Source organism: Danio aesculapii, chromosome 1 (assembly GCF_903798145.1).
Source record: "Danio aesculapii chromosome 1, fDanAes4.1, whole genome shotgun sequence".
Taxonomy (NCBI): domain Eukaryota; kingdom Metazoa; phylum Chordata; class Actinopteri; order Cypriniformes; family Danionidae; genus Danio; species Danio aesculapii.
The window spans coordinates 29648299-29663048 of NC_079435.1; the positions used below are offsets into that span (position 1 = coordinate 29648299).

The 14750-nt window shown below is 33.8% G+C and overlaps 2 protein-coding genes across 2 annotated transcripts in view; one reads left to right on the forward strand and one right to left on the reverse strand.

The window, feature by feature from the left end:
- Positions 1-94: 94 nt before the first annotated feature.
- bora (bora aurora kinase A activator) lies at positions 95-9688 on the reverse strand. The gene is made up of 12 exons (XM_056476027.1): positions 9648-9688; positions 9258-9438; positions 7875-7981; positions 7727-7772; positions 7548-7629; positions 7232-7285; positions 7074-7130; positions 5996-6225; positions 5703-5856; positions 3519-4117; positions 956-1096; positions 95-812 (listed from the first exon to the last, which is right to left on the reverse strand). The coding sequence occupies exons 2-12, from the start codon at positions 9423-9425 to the stop codon at positions 792-794; spliced, it is 1659 nt and encodes a 552-aa protein (XP_056332002.1). The 5' UTR covers positions 9426-9438; positions 9648-9688; the 3' UTR covers positions 95-791.
- Positions 9689-9824: 136 nt separating this feature from the next.
- The window catches only part of mzt1 (mitotic spindle organizing protein 1), a 5187-nt gene continuing 261 nt past the window's right edge, over positions 9825-14750 (forward strand). Inside the window, exons 1-3 of the mRNA XM_056476132.1 lie at positions 9825-10111; positions 12844-12989; positions 14683-14750. The exon at positions 14683-14750 is cut by the window's right edge and continues 261 nt beyond it. Coding sequence (XP_056332107.1) covers positions 10060-10111; positions 12844-12989; positions 14683-14712 — 228 coding nt within the window. The 5' untranslated portion in view covers positions 9825-10059 and the 3' untranslated portion in view covers positions 14713-14750. The remainder of the gene's footprint in view (positions 10112-12843; positions 12990-14682) is intronic.

Here is a 14750-nt window from a genome sequence, read left to right on the forward strand (position 1 = left end):
GGTGTTTAATATTTTATGCCGGTCAGAGAAAATGAAAACATACACTACTTGTTTTTATTAAGACATTTTATTATAATACAGATACACATGCTGTCATCATATACATGTATACCTCTGTGGTATCTCCTTGTGTTTGTTAGTGATTGAGTAATGCATAAATAATTAGAAAGATTTGTTTTTAAAAAAAACAGCCTCATAAAAACAGCAAAAGGAATTGGTTACAAAACTGCCATCTCTCTTTTACAAATAACTCGTAATTACAAGCTGCGCTTATATTCCACAATCAATAAAACCATACAAAAACAATTCTCATTCAAGTTTTCACAGACAAAGATTTTTGGAGCAAGAATAAATATAAAAACTTAAAGGGATAGTTCACTCAAAAAAGTTACAATTTTCTCAGACTCAAGTGGTTTTAAACCTTTGAGTTTCTTTTGTTGTACACAAACAAAGATATTTTGAGGAAAGCTAAAAACCTGTAACCATTGTCTGTAATCCATAGTAGGGAAAACAAATACAACAGAAGTCAATAGTTACAGGTTTTTAGGACTCTTCAAAATATGCTTGTTTATAACAAGAAAATTTGAATCAGTTTGGTACAAGTGGAGGATGAGTAAATGATGATCATTTTCAGTTTTGGGTGAACTAACCCTTTAAGGAAGGCTCAGACAGTAATGCTTAAACACAATCCTCAGCATTCTCTAGAATAGATGACTAGAGTATCATTCATCTTGAGGTGTAAACGTGCTGAGGGTTAAGACTGTATAAAGTGCCCAGTTTGTTCCTCAAGCTCAGTGCGGCGGGACGAACAACTGCAAACAAAACATTTCCTGCTTTAAAAAACGACTTTTGTGCATGTGTTTGATTTATACAAACTATCTTCAAGCGTGTTTTGAATGTGAAAAACTAAAGCATAAAGTAAAAAACAAAACTTTAAGTGACAGTGTGAGATTACCTTTGGTTTAGTGTGTCTAGTGAAAGGTCCGCTCTCCTCAGTGGTGTGTGTATCCACCATTTCCTTACTCTGGCAGTCTGAACTGAGAGTGTCCATTAGGCTGGTAGTGCACACAGAGTGAGTGTTATAACCGCTGTCCACCTGCACAGACAACACGACATGAGGTTAAGCCTAAAAGATTATTCCTGAAGACTGCAGTTCGCATTGTCATAAAAGCTTTTAGGTCTACTTTTGCATTTACATATTTAAGAATAAACATTACTTTAAAACATTAACTTCAAGCATAATAAATCTCTCTCCAATTGCCTGTTAAAAGGTTTTTAAAGGGTTAGTTCACTTAAGTTCTGTTAACTAATTACTAGGGTTGGGCGATGTTGACCAATTTGTCATTGTGCGATGTCTAATGTGAAACATCGTGATGGACGATGGCATCATCGTTGTAGGCAGCGGTGATTTATGAATAATTATTTAATTCATAAATTAATTATTTGTAGCCAACCCGCATGGTCGTTGTTTCACCCATAACCAAATCATAAATAATGTGCATGATGTGCAATTTCAGCGGTTAAGTGTGGACGGAGCGCTGTTCAGAAATGCTTGGTGAAACACCCGTGTGAACGTGGATCGTTTTTGTTCTAAAATGCCATTTTAAAACTAAGATGTGTTAGTGTAAACGGGGATGTGTGTATTTTCACAAGCAATTTGCTGCTGCGACGGAGGTGAGGCGGAGGATCGTGATGCCGACTCAGCATCATAATGTCTATCAGCCATCAGCAATGGACGATGACGTTGTCTATCGACCCAACCCTACTAAATACTCCCCCTTCTGTGGTTCCTATCCCCTGAGACCTTAGTTTATCTTAAGAACAAAAATTAAGATATTTTAGATGAAATCCGAGAGCTCTCTCTCGTTGTCCTTAGACATCAGTAGTCACAAGACTTTCAAAGTTCAGAAGACACCAAAAGAATTGTCAAACATTCCATGTGTCTTCAGCAGTTTAATTTTAATCATATGAAGCTCCAAGAACACTTTTGTGCACCAGATAGACATGAAAATATGACTTTGTTTGCCTGTTTTCAGCGTCGAGCCATGGTGCACGTTTACTATGGGCAGCATGATGTATTTCCATTAGTCCGCAGTGCAACACGCAAGCATAATAAATGTACATTGTACACTCTGATCTGATGCTAGACAGAAAACATTTTGTTTTTACGTTTTTTTTCTTCACACAGGTGTTTTTGGAGCTTTGTGTGATTACAGCTGAAGTCACATGGAATGTTTGGTCCTTTTCTCAATGATCACGTCTTGGGACTGTTGCCATCAATGGAGGATGAGAGAGAGAGCTCTCAGATTTCATCTAAAACCTCTTAGGGGCTGATCACACCAAACACACTTTTTGCGTTGAGAGGTGCCTTTTTTGAATGATTTACTGACGGCCGCAAGCATTTTGTACTCTGCTCATGCGCCCCTCGTGTTTTAACCACCTACTGCGCAGTTGAAAAAAAAAATTCAACTGAACCGAAGACCTGGAAGTCAATGATTTTCAGCATTCTTCAAAATAGCTTTTTTTTGTGTTCAACAAAATAAAGCACTTGAGGGTGAGGAAATAGGGAGTAATTTTTCAGTTTTGGGTGAACTACCCCTTTAAGTATAATCTTTATCTTATAAACTCACACTTTGCAAATAAGAAAGAGAATATACTTTAAATTCTCGTTGAAGAAGTTCTTTTTTGGTGTAGAAATCTAAGCTAAAAGGAAAGTTAAACTTTCTATTGACTGATTGGTAGGCCTACACGGAATCTGCGCGCACAGAATTCCGTAGATTATTTGCCCATCATTGATTCTGTTTATTTACTCGTATAAATGTGTGTAAATTTATATTTATTCAGTTTTTAAATGAATTTCAGTAATATTATTAAATAATATGAAAATATTTATATAATTTATTCACAATACAGTTTATAAAGTAACATTTTCTGTCTTTTAGTAAATAAATTAAGTGAGAGACTTGCTTTGTTTACAAAATAAAGTGGATCTAATTGAATTTGCAATGTAAACATTAAATACGAGTTAAAAAGGGATTACTTTTTAGTTCATATATGAAGGTTTTAGTGATGATACTGACGCAAATTTTTACCAAAAGTCTGCGTAGAAATAGTCCGCAGATTTTGTCTGGCTCTACTGATTGGTATGATTTTACCATTGTATACATTTTAAAATGTATACTTTTAAATAAAAAGTGGTTACTTTATTTTAATGGTTTGTTGAATTTAAGTTACATTGCATCTACATGCCAACTAATTCTCATTAGATTATAAGTAGACTGTTTGGTTGGGGTTATGGTTATTGCAAGTTGACACGTAGTTGCAAAGTTTCTTATAGTCAGTTAAATGTCTGTTGAAGGGGCAGTATCAACAGATATTAAGCAGACAGTCTACTAATACTCAAATAGACCATCAAAATAAAGCGTTACCAAAAAAAAATGTTGTCATCTACACCTGCTGTTTAAACAGTTTTGGATAAGCAGCTGGAACTCTGTTCATGCGACAGCGTGCAAACTAACCTGCATGCTAGTGTCACACGGTGTGATGCTGCCTTCCGCTAACAGGGATAAGAACATGTGTGTACTTTCAGCATTAGGCACACTTCCTGTTCCAGTGCTGGATAGTCGAACTGGTGACACAGTGTCCTCCTCAGGAACCCAAGCACACGATTCCTCCTCTCTGAGTTCATCCTCCTCTTTATCCTCATTGTCACTTTCACATTCTCTTTCATTAGTCTCAACATTTTCTCCCGTGTCTTTCACAAACAGCTCATCTTGTTCCATTTGTTCAGAAACAGCCACAGAAGCCTCTGATTCACTGCTCCCAGCATGGAGACTTTCTCGCTGGGCATGAGGGGCTGTTGAGGTGGCGTCTAGGTCCATGGTAGGTAAATGTTCTGTTATGTGGACGTTGTCTTTGTCCTGGAGGATTGGGGAAATGTGAGCAGGAGAAGCCCACATACAGGCTCTGTTTCGGGGCCGGGACTGAAAGGGGGAGCAGCTTCTGATAGGAGAACAGCCCTCCACCAATGGGCTTTCACCACTGCGGTTCACGTCCATGTCTGAGCTGCCCGTGGGTACGCAGTTGGGAGATAAAAATGATAGTCTTTTCCTCTCACCTGTGAAGATAACATTTTGTGAATTTATGTACACTTATCTTCTTTGATGAATGGAATCTTAATACAGAAAATACTTAATACAGTGCACAATTTTTTTTTTTAAATAAAATAAACTGCTGCAGTGAGTCTGGGAAAATATTGTTCAGGACTACATGAATATGGTTGTTATTGAAAAGTACTGATTAATAGTTGTGTAAAAATGGTCATTAACATTTTATTAATTAACTGATAATGTAAGAAATGTTGATGGTGTTTGTCCACATCATTTTTGGCTTGACTGAAAATTGGGTACACATTTTGATAGGGATAAGGGTTGATAGGGTTTGTTTTATATTTTATACTATTAAAATTATTGGATTTAAGGGAAATAAAAAAAAAATTAGCATAATTTGTTTTATTTAGTACTACAAGTAGGTTATTTTACTTTATTAAAATACAAAATATGACATACAGCAGTACTACTTTTAAGTTAGGTACAACTTTTATTCTCGATATTACGATAATAATTATATTGAATTACATACATAATATTAAAATGAATAAATTATGTGTTAATATCAATATTGACAGAATAAAATGATCAAATAAGAATCTGCAACTTAGTCAAGTATATTGCACAGCATTTAAAGTGATTATAAATGAACAGCTTGTTTTCAATAAATTTAGCTAAAAGTTAGTAAAGTTAAAATAAAATGTAGTAAAAAAATTGTAAAAGTTAAATATGAAAATATCAGAGAACTGTGGACATGGCAATGTGTTTTATTGAAATATTTACTATTTAATATTAAGGAGATTAAAAAAAATCATATATTAATTTAACGCTTTAACGATTGTTATGCCATTTTATAAGTGATGTAACAGAGTGAACAAGAATGTAGGGACAAGGGCTGTACAATATTGGAAAAATCTTATATTGCGATATTTTATTTTTCTGCAATAAATATTGTGATATGAATACAGTTTCACCAGATGTTTTGAATAACTCTATTTGATGTTTTTTTTCTGGGTAGTTTAACAGTATTCAGGTACAGAAATTGAATAATCACAATGCACAAAATGCTGCTCATACTTTGCTTTGTCAACTATAATTCAGACTCAACATTGCAGATCCTGCGATATGAATACTGCTGATGTGCACATTGCGAGATTGATGCTAAAACAATATATTGTGTAGCCATAGTAGGGACAGACACTATTTATTTTTTATAACTTAATTCTTAAATTACTAAAATAACAGAGTAAATATGTTTCATGAAAAATGATTATTTGGCCAAGTAGTGACCAAAAAAATAGACTTATTTCATGATAACTGAAGCTGAATGTATGATAGAGGACACAAAGACAGTCAAAAACAAGTATAGTGGGAGTTAATATAAGTTAGTATAAGTTTTTAAACAAAATGTCCCTAAACACTTATACAAACATTATTTTTAGACAAGTTGATACAATATTTAATTATTAAATTTGTTAGTTATCATTATTTTTTTTTTTTTTTTTTTTTTTAAATACAGGTAAATAGCTTAAAATGCACCTACAATTCTATAACAATCACCAATAAACACTGGCACCATCTGAGATTTCTTACCTGATTCGGGTGTCACAGAATGCTGTAATCTGATAGGTGACAAAATAGGAGATTTAAAAGCTGGCGATGATCTCTCTGAAAACATAGGACTTGTGACACTGCCCAAACTGTATGCTCGACACTGGCCTTGGATGGGACTTGAAGAAAACTGGCCCTGGAGATGAAAATGTTAACAGTAAATGAATAATGTAATCAAAATTATAAATTAGAACATCTCAGGGACCCTTAATGCAGATATTTTAGGGTCTACAAAGGTGTACTCTCAGTCTAGGAATCTATGTTGTGTTACGTACAGACATGGGGGTCCCAGTTGGAATGCCACACTGAAGTGGAGAGACGATAGCAGAAGACATCAACTCTCGACTGCTGGGAGGTACGCTAGGAGAACCTCTGTCTGGGCTGGAAGGGGTAGAAGACTCAGAGCCACTGTCGTGACCGTCAAGAAACAACTTCCGCCGCAGTGAAGAGGAGCTCAGGCTCTCCTGCACCTGCTCTGTTAACTCTTCGGTCTTATAGTAATCACCTGGTAAATACAGTAAGGTTCTCAAGTTAATAAATAGGCAGAGGAAGCAGACAAAATCCTTCTAGAATTTGCAATACTTAAATCCACTTTTATGATTTGATGTTTCAAATTTTGTTATGTCAAATTATAATTTTATAATTTATTACTGTATTTAATTTTAAACGTAATATAGCATGGGGTTGTTTGGAAGGAATTTACATTTTTAAAACAAGTCTCTCATGGTTTCTAAATCACAGTTAAACAATAGTGAAACGGTATTGACACAAAATTCACTACTTTAACATAGTAAATTTGATGTTTGTAGAGCTTTACTTTAAGCTTTAAAAGCTTGATTTGAAAAGTTTATTTTTGTTACAACAGAATTCTTAATACTGCAATTTTATAGCAATGTGTTTGTTTATGGCTCTGTACACATACATGTCTGTTGTATTATTTATTTGTAGATTTTATTTTTTGATTATGTAAAGCCTAACCAGGGACGAGAGCTGCAAATTAGCTTTATGCTATAAGCCTGATGTACGTGGCATCAGTTGTCTTTGTATAACAATGTCAAGGGTTTTGTCCCTAAACAAACAAACAATTACTTATAATCTTATAGAGTCCTCCTATCTTCAGAAAATTTGTGTCCTATAAATGACAAATTATATATTTAAATACTCATATAAAATACTTAGATTTTATGTATTCTCTAAATTACTAAAGAAAAATAACAAATACTCTGTTTAAAATGGTGAGGCAGGATAGCACATGACATGGTGAAAGATACGGGTGCATCTCTTAATTTGTTGTAGTAAAGTTCTAAAATTAATACATATAAAATAAAAAAGAAAGAAAAAAAAAAAAGTTACCTAGAACTTTCTCAAGATTGAAGTCCACAGGTAGAGACAGGACTGTCTGACAGATGGCTAGAACACAAACAACAAAGACCAATTATTCTGAATCTACATGGATATATTTGTAAATGTGACCATTTATCATTACATTTTCTTAAAAGCTCTGAACAAACCATTTATTTTCTTTGGTGGCTGTATCTCCTCTGTTACCAGTGGGGACAAGGGACCTAAAATTAGACAGATCAACATGTACATCTTAACTCCTCCAGGACTGTACACACTCAAGTACTGTTTAATTCATCTTTATTTCTATAGTGCTTTTCCAATGTAGATTGTGTCAAAGCAGCTTAACATAGAAGTTCTAGTATATTGAAACTGTCAGTCCAGTTTTCAGAGTTGAAGTTCAGTTTAGGTTAGTTCAGTGTGGTTTAATTGTAGCTGCTGAAAGTCAAAACTAAACCAGCATGAAAACAAACCCTCATGACTTACTTTTATGATGTGGCAGTTTCATTGATTGTTTTGATGTTAGTGGTCCCCATGGAGAGGGAACAATGGCACCTTTAGTAAAAAACTGTACAACAAAACAAAATCTGTTAAAGCTTCCTTCTCTTTGTTTAAAATATTTTTTTGTGTTCAGAATTTGCTACATTTAGCAGTAAAAGTTTTACCTGTTCAATAGCATGTTGTCGTTTTTCCTCAATCTCAGAATCCGCCCTTAATGCATTACAACACATTTGAGTTAGACATACAACCAAATCTTTACACACAAATGAACATTATTGTAAACACGATGAACATAATAACAGGAATACATACCTGGCTTGGCTAAAAAACACAGCCTGGCGGTGAATGTCCTCTGGGTCTATTTCCACAGGAAGCAAATTTGACATTTCATCAATAGACCATTTGAACTTAGCTGGAGTCTAGGATAGAAAATACAAACAAAAATAACACTTGTATTCTTTAGTTAAACCAAAAATGATAATTCTGTCATGAGCAAGTCCATGCAAATGTCTACCTTGCCATAAAAAATATAAAGTTAAGCAAAATAGCGAAACCCTTTTTTAAAGTTTTTTTTTGTGTAGGTTTGTATTTTACAGTACTGTAAAAATACACAAAAAAATGTCTGTAAAAGTTTTCAAACAATATTTGATTTACCAAAGTCACACGAATGACAATTTTACATCACATCCATAAGTGAGAGATGTCACATCTATAACAAAGCTTTTCCCCCAAAAATGTCAAATAAAATCAAATCAATAATTTTTGTTCTATAGTCAACTCTTATCCTTTTGATTAGCACTATTTTTTGGGGTTGTGCAGTTAAATTCGCAGAATTTCTACAAAGTATGTTGTTTCATGTAAACTCGCAGATGTTTTTTGGTCACATCAATAAAGCATGTTTATTTTCATCATTTAAAATATAAAAAAATGGATTATAGATTAATATTTTTCTGATCCCATAACTCTGTGGTTAGTTGTTTTGGAAAATTTAATTAGATGTTTCTATATACATTCTATGTGAATTTATGCTTTGAGTTTTTACTGCAAATATCACATCCATAACGCTGGAATTGCTCTCATCATTTACTCATCCTTAACCTGTATGAGAAATATCTGTTATCAGAAATAAACAGCCATTGACTGTTTTTTTTCCCCTTCACTTTCATCAATTGGTGACGAAACAACTGGCTTGCTAGGTTTGGGACTTGTGGAGCTGCGCATCGATGGACTTGCTCTTCGGTGTTTGTTCTTCCAGCAGTGAATTTTAAACCACACTATTCTGAACTTTATCTCTAAAAAACTGGACTGACATGGTTTCAATTTACTAGAACTTCTATGTTAAGCTGCTTTGACACAATCTACTTTGTAAAAGTGCTATAGAAATAAACTGTTTTTGGGAGTATGCTGTTGTATTTTGCACTGTCTCACACATGCTGCTGATGAGGTGACAATAAAAGTGATTTGATTTGATGAACTGAACTTCTATAGTGTTTTTTAATTCCTCCTCTTATGAATATCAATGGCTGTTTTTGTCCCCCAACATTCTTCAAAATATATTGTTTTGTATTCAACATAAGAGAGTAATTCATAATGGTTTAGAACCACTTTAGTGTGATTAATAGTGAGGAAATTTACATTTTGGGAGGGTGAACTATCCCTTTAGTTCTTCCCTCATATGTAGAGTCAGTTACTCACCGCTGACGAGCTCTTACAGCTTTTAAAGACCGACGGACTGGGCACCACAGGCTCATGCAGACGGTGATAGTCGTTTGGGCTCTCAAAGGGGTTCAGGATAGCAGGTCTTGCAGGAGTCTCGGGTGTTATATGAATCTTTGCGATGTCTCCCATCTTAAAAAAAGACATCCAGCTGAGCACACTATTTTGTGTGAGAGTAAAACACGGAAAAGAGGAGAATATTTAGAATATCAACAAATCAGAGCAATGAACATCATGTTTGCTTATATATTTAGTTATATATACACAAAAGACCACTGATACAATATTTTACCTTTGTAAATCAGCAGTCTTAACGTGATAAAAAGAAGGGGGAAACGTTAACCATGTGATAGTTCATTAAATACTTACATCGCAACGAAACTCAAACAAGCCCAACTGTGATCTGTGAATTGCTCCAACGTCTGATTTAATTTTCGCTCAAGCGGTGCTAGCCAATCACAATCGATCAAAACCTGCGAAACAGCCAATCAGGTGAGGAGAACGGCAAATGTTCAGTGTCGACGTAACTTCCTTTCGAACGTGTACAACTTTATTGATAGGATTACCACAACAACAAGCGGGAGGTGTAAATATAACGGCTGACAGTTAGTTCGTGCTTGTAGTTTACTGCGTTTAATATTGTTCACCCTTGTTGTAAATTCGCGAATGGTGAGAGAACACCAGCAAATAACAGAGATAGACGTGTCAGTGTCGTCTGTGTGAAAGATAGTGCGCTGTTATTCTCGTTAAATAATCAAATAGCTTTAGCAACGATAGCATCATGGCTAGTCCTGCGAGCGCAAACATGAACGCTGTCCGCGAGACTATGGATGGTAAGATTAAATGCATCAGTAGGATGATGAAATACAATTGTTATAATTGCTGTCCGTAGCCAGCCTGGTGAAGGAGGTGGTTCTTTTCTCAAAAAGTGGACCTTCTTGCAGTTATTCACTTCCATTTAATTCATTCAATCAAATTTCTATTTAATTTTCAGGTTTAAATACGGCATTTAGTGACATTTTAACCTTCTACTGCACGCATTATGATAGATCTATAAAAATATATATTTGATTGTTTTCTTTTCTTAAAATGGCCTAACTTGACGTGCTGTAAAAAATGGGGAATTTTTAAGGTACTTTATGAACGTCCAACAGTGGATCTAACTTCAAATATAGAACTTTCTTTATAATTAATAATTTTGTTGTTTGAAATGATTTCATTGGTGTTGCAGTATTATAAGCTTTAACACAGAACTTATAAATAACACCTTATACATCCTTTACAAAAACTGATATTCCAACAGCTTTCATTTATTCCATTATTTTTTTGCTGAATATGATTAAATACAAACACTATTGTATTATCATGTATACAGCATAATAAATATAAAAAAGTAAATATAAATATTTTCTCCAGTAAATATAACAAATAAATGACAAGTGTAAAGCTACTGCAATGTTTATATATATACTATACTACGCCTGTCTTGTATGCCTTTGAGCTAAGTTACCAGAACTGTCTCCATCACTGCTCTTATCAAATGTCCAGTCTACATCATTCTCATGGTCACTAAAACATATCTCATCCTCACTTTCATTTGCAAGAAGAGCCACTTGTGTCCATTTCTTCCTTCACTTACCATAGAACATGGTGGTCCTCACTAATACACTGTTCTCTGTATTTATTTCTAATCAAAAGTATTGTCATTAAAATTTGATTTTATACATAATTTAAATGCCTTTAACATATGATTAATCAACATTATGTTACTAGCATTCATGTTGTTATTGTTACAACTTAAAAGTTCACAACTGACCTTGCTAGCTAGCTAACCCATTACAATATTGCACATTCCACTGTTGGACAGTGTTTGGCAACACATACATTTGATTGATTTACAAAAAAAATATTTTATAACTTTTTTTTGAGTTGTGAATATGTCATCATAACTTACTGGTGGTGATGTTTCAGATTTTTTTGTGAATTTGACATAAGATATATTGCAGTTTACATTTGCATTCAGCAGCTATTCGCAATAAATGCCAGTCTGCCAGAAATCGCGCCACAGAAAAAACTAAGGTCTTTTCTTTTAAACAACAAAAAATACATATATAGAATGTTGGTCTTAAAGAAACAGTGGCAGGAAAATGAACATATATATATAGTGAAATTAATATAATAATCACTAGATGATTTGAACAGCTCTACTTGGGAAGATTTCATTCATATAGATCAACTGGGATAATTAAATCTTTTTCTATGCAGTGCATCGGTATAAAATATAATAAATTACAAACATATATAAACACGACAGAGCAAACTTTTCTAAGGAGTGTAAAAGTAATCAAGTACATTGAAACGTAAAATAATCTGGTCATCATTGTATAAATAACCTAAAAAAAAACAACTTTTTAATCTTTGATAAACAGTCTAATTTTGTGATGTGGCTGTTGCGGATACACATATTGCAATATCGATGCTCAAACAACATTGTTCAGCCTGACTCACATTATTAGTGCTGTTTAAGCATTACCTAAATAAATTTTACATAGATATAAAAATACATTTAAACTAAATGGATTGTTGAGTGTTTTATGATATGCTGTAATACATTTGAATGTGCATTGCTTTTCTTATTATTTACAAAATATACATAGACATGAAAGGTCATGGATTTCATGATTAGGTCATAAAAATTTACTTGAAAGTCCTGGAAAAGTCCTGGAGAAGGCATGGGATTTTAGTAGTAAAAATGTGAATGAAGCCTGTATATTAAAAGATAAATAAATAATAATAATTTACAGCTTGATGATTTTTCTATCCGTCCTTGTTTTTTTACATTTGTACATTTGAAAATTCATGGATAACAAGAATATTAACTTTAATAACTTTTTTATTGGTGATTTTTCTTTTCTTTCAAGAATAAGGTCCAAGATTTAGAATAAAAGTGTTTTTTTAAAATGTTTTTTTCTATTTAACAACAATACAGTAGGTCAGTAGTGAAAGATGGCTTCACTTACAGGTACGTCAGATTCTGCTTGGTCCTAACGCCTTTTATGGGATGTTTTCACAATTTTTGATGGCTTATAGCAGTTAAAATAGGACAATTGAGCTCATATGTGTGACAAATTCTATACCTTTGTCACTCAGTGGGGGTGGGTCTTTCGAACCACCTGACCCCCTCCTGGCTATGGGCCAGTAATTTGTTATTTAAGTACATGGCGATACTGATCCTCACAAATAAACAAACAAAACATAAGTAATGGAAATGTTAATGAGGTAAATTTGGGCCATTGGAGTCTCTACTGGTAATTTGTTGCATTTCTGTTTTGTGGCATTCTACTGGAATACGTCCCAAGTCTTACTAGAACCTGTTTAATGCTTTGTCATAAGAGATTAAATTAAAGTTCACACAAAAAGACTGTTAGAACTTCTGTAATGTTTCTGGGTTTTTTTTAAGAGGGGAAATAATTATATTTATTGGATTAACAGAATGGTTTCTCTTGAATAAAACATTTACATACACAGTTGTTTGACATGATTTGTTTCATTCTTTCACACTCAGTTCTCCTGGAGATATCAAGGCTGCTGAATACAGGATTGGACATGGAGTCTCTGTCAATATGTGTTCGTCTCTGTGAGCAGGGGATCAATCCCGAAGCCCTGTCATCAGTTATCAAAGAATTAAGAAGAGCCTCAGACTCACTAAAGGTAGGTTTTGTAATGACAGTCCATCTTTTTTCTGCTTCTTTCTCCACACATCTTCCTTTTAATGGCTTTAAAGATGCTAAAAAGCATATACATATGGTCATATAAATTGTAGTTAAAAAAAGTTTAGTGCCTGGGTGTGGTTTACGCTGAAAGACCCAATTGTAGAAAAATATACTTTTTAAATGTTATTGGAGGCCTTGGATGCAGAAATAAATTATTTGTTACTTTTTTTTAAAAAGTGTTTTAGGGAAATATAATATTACAATGCTGGGCGTTTGGGGTAGCAGAAAGTTGTAGCAAAAGCAATGAAGATCCAAGGTTTTTTTTACAGGGTGTACTGCCTTTGCAGGCCCATAACAGCAGTCTGTATATCTTCATGCAACATAAATCAAAACACAATTAGAATAATCGCCATGTATATACTATATTTACAAAATTTGATGAAGTAAATGACAACTTTGACATTTACTATGTTTATTCCTGTTATAATAGTCTACAATGTCTATGTCTGTATCTGCAGAGTATATAGGATCATAAAAAATGTCGTTCCTGGCTGGTGCTTTCCATTAAAAACAAATGCTGATAAATTTTTAAACTGATTAATATTTAAGAAAATCAGCCCCAATCATACTGAAATATTTTAAAGGAGATATTTACACTTTGCACAATTCACACAATATTGTCTGGTAAGCTCATTGCTTTCTACTTCTATGCAAATTGGACTGATAGCTCCACATTCCTTACAATTATCACCTATTCTTCATGCTGCAAGCAGGTATTTGGGCAAACAAAAGAACACAGAACCAGTTTTATTCATTTGATAACTGTTCAATAACTTTAAAATTATTCAAGTAAATATTTACTATTTTATAATTATTATGTTTGGTTAAAACTCAAAATTTGAACAAAAATCTGTTTAAAAACTGATACTGCTCAAAACAGGATGTTTCTACTTTTTCCACATATATGAGGTGAGAGGTTGAAATCCTCCATGTAATGTTGGTGATGGACCCGCAAATTTTGCCACCCCTGAGAAAAATTGTTGTAAAATTGACATGACAACAACACTCACATAAGTTATGTTAAAGGATCAAATCACTTTGTTCTTTCACCTGCATAATCTAGTACTTATCGCTTAAGAAAAAAATACTTTAGGCCTTTTTCTCATTTAAATGTTGATATGTAGTTATACAAGACGATGTGCTTCAAGACAAGTTTTCAAGTTGTGTGAGTTTAAGTACACTTTAACAAACCTATATACAAAGTCTCACATCCAATAGCTTGACAAGACTGAATGTTTGGATCTGTTAGTTGCGTAAATGTGGTATTTGAAAGAAGAAAAAAATGTTTATGCGCAGATAAAGCTGCGGTTGATCATTTTGATATTGCACATACAACCCGATTAGGTAATATTGTAATTGTTGATTTAGTGTGTGAGGTAACATTGTTAACATTCATTCCTTCATTTTCTTTTTTCGGCTTAGTCCCTTTATTAATCTGGGGTCGCCACAGCAGAATTAACTGCTAAATTATCCAGTTTTCCGCTGCAGATGCCCTTCCAGCTGCAACCCATCACTGGGAAACATTGTTAACATGCAGACAGAAATATAGAATCCACAAAATATACCATAAAATGTATCATTTGAGTTAATTGTATAATTTATTTATTTTTTGTTATTGTTTTATCTTTTAGGCTTCTGAAAACAGCACTAGTCAAGGATGACCAGTCAAACACGGGCCCCTGACAGAGTGGACCTGAAG

Excerpts from the sequence above, each read along its gene's own strand:
- bora (XM_056476027.1), bottom strand. The coding sequence starts at position 9,425 with ATGTCTTTTTTTAAGATGGGAGACATCGCAAAGATTCATATAACACCC. Across the intron at positions 5,857-5,995 it reads CAACTGGGACCCCCATGTCT|GGCCAGTTTTCTTCAAGTCC; the intron begins GTACGTAACACA and ends TTTCATCTCCAG. Across the intron at positions 1,097-3,518 it reads CGTGTGACACTAGCATGCAG|GTGGACAGCGGTTATAACAC; the intron begins GTTAGTTTGCAC and ends TTGTCTGTGCAG.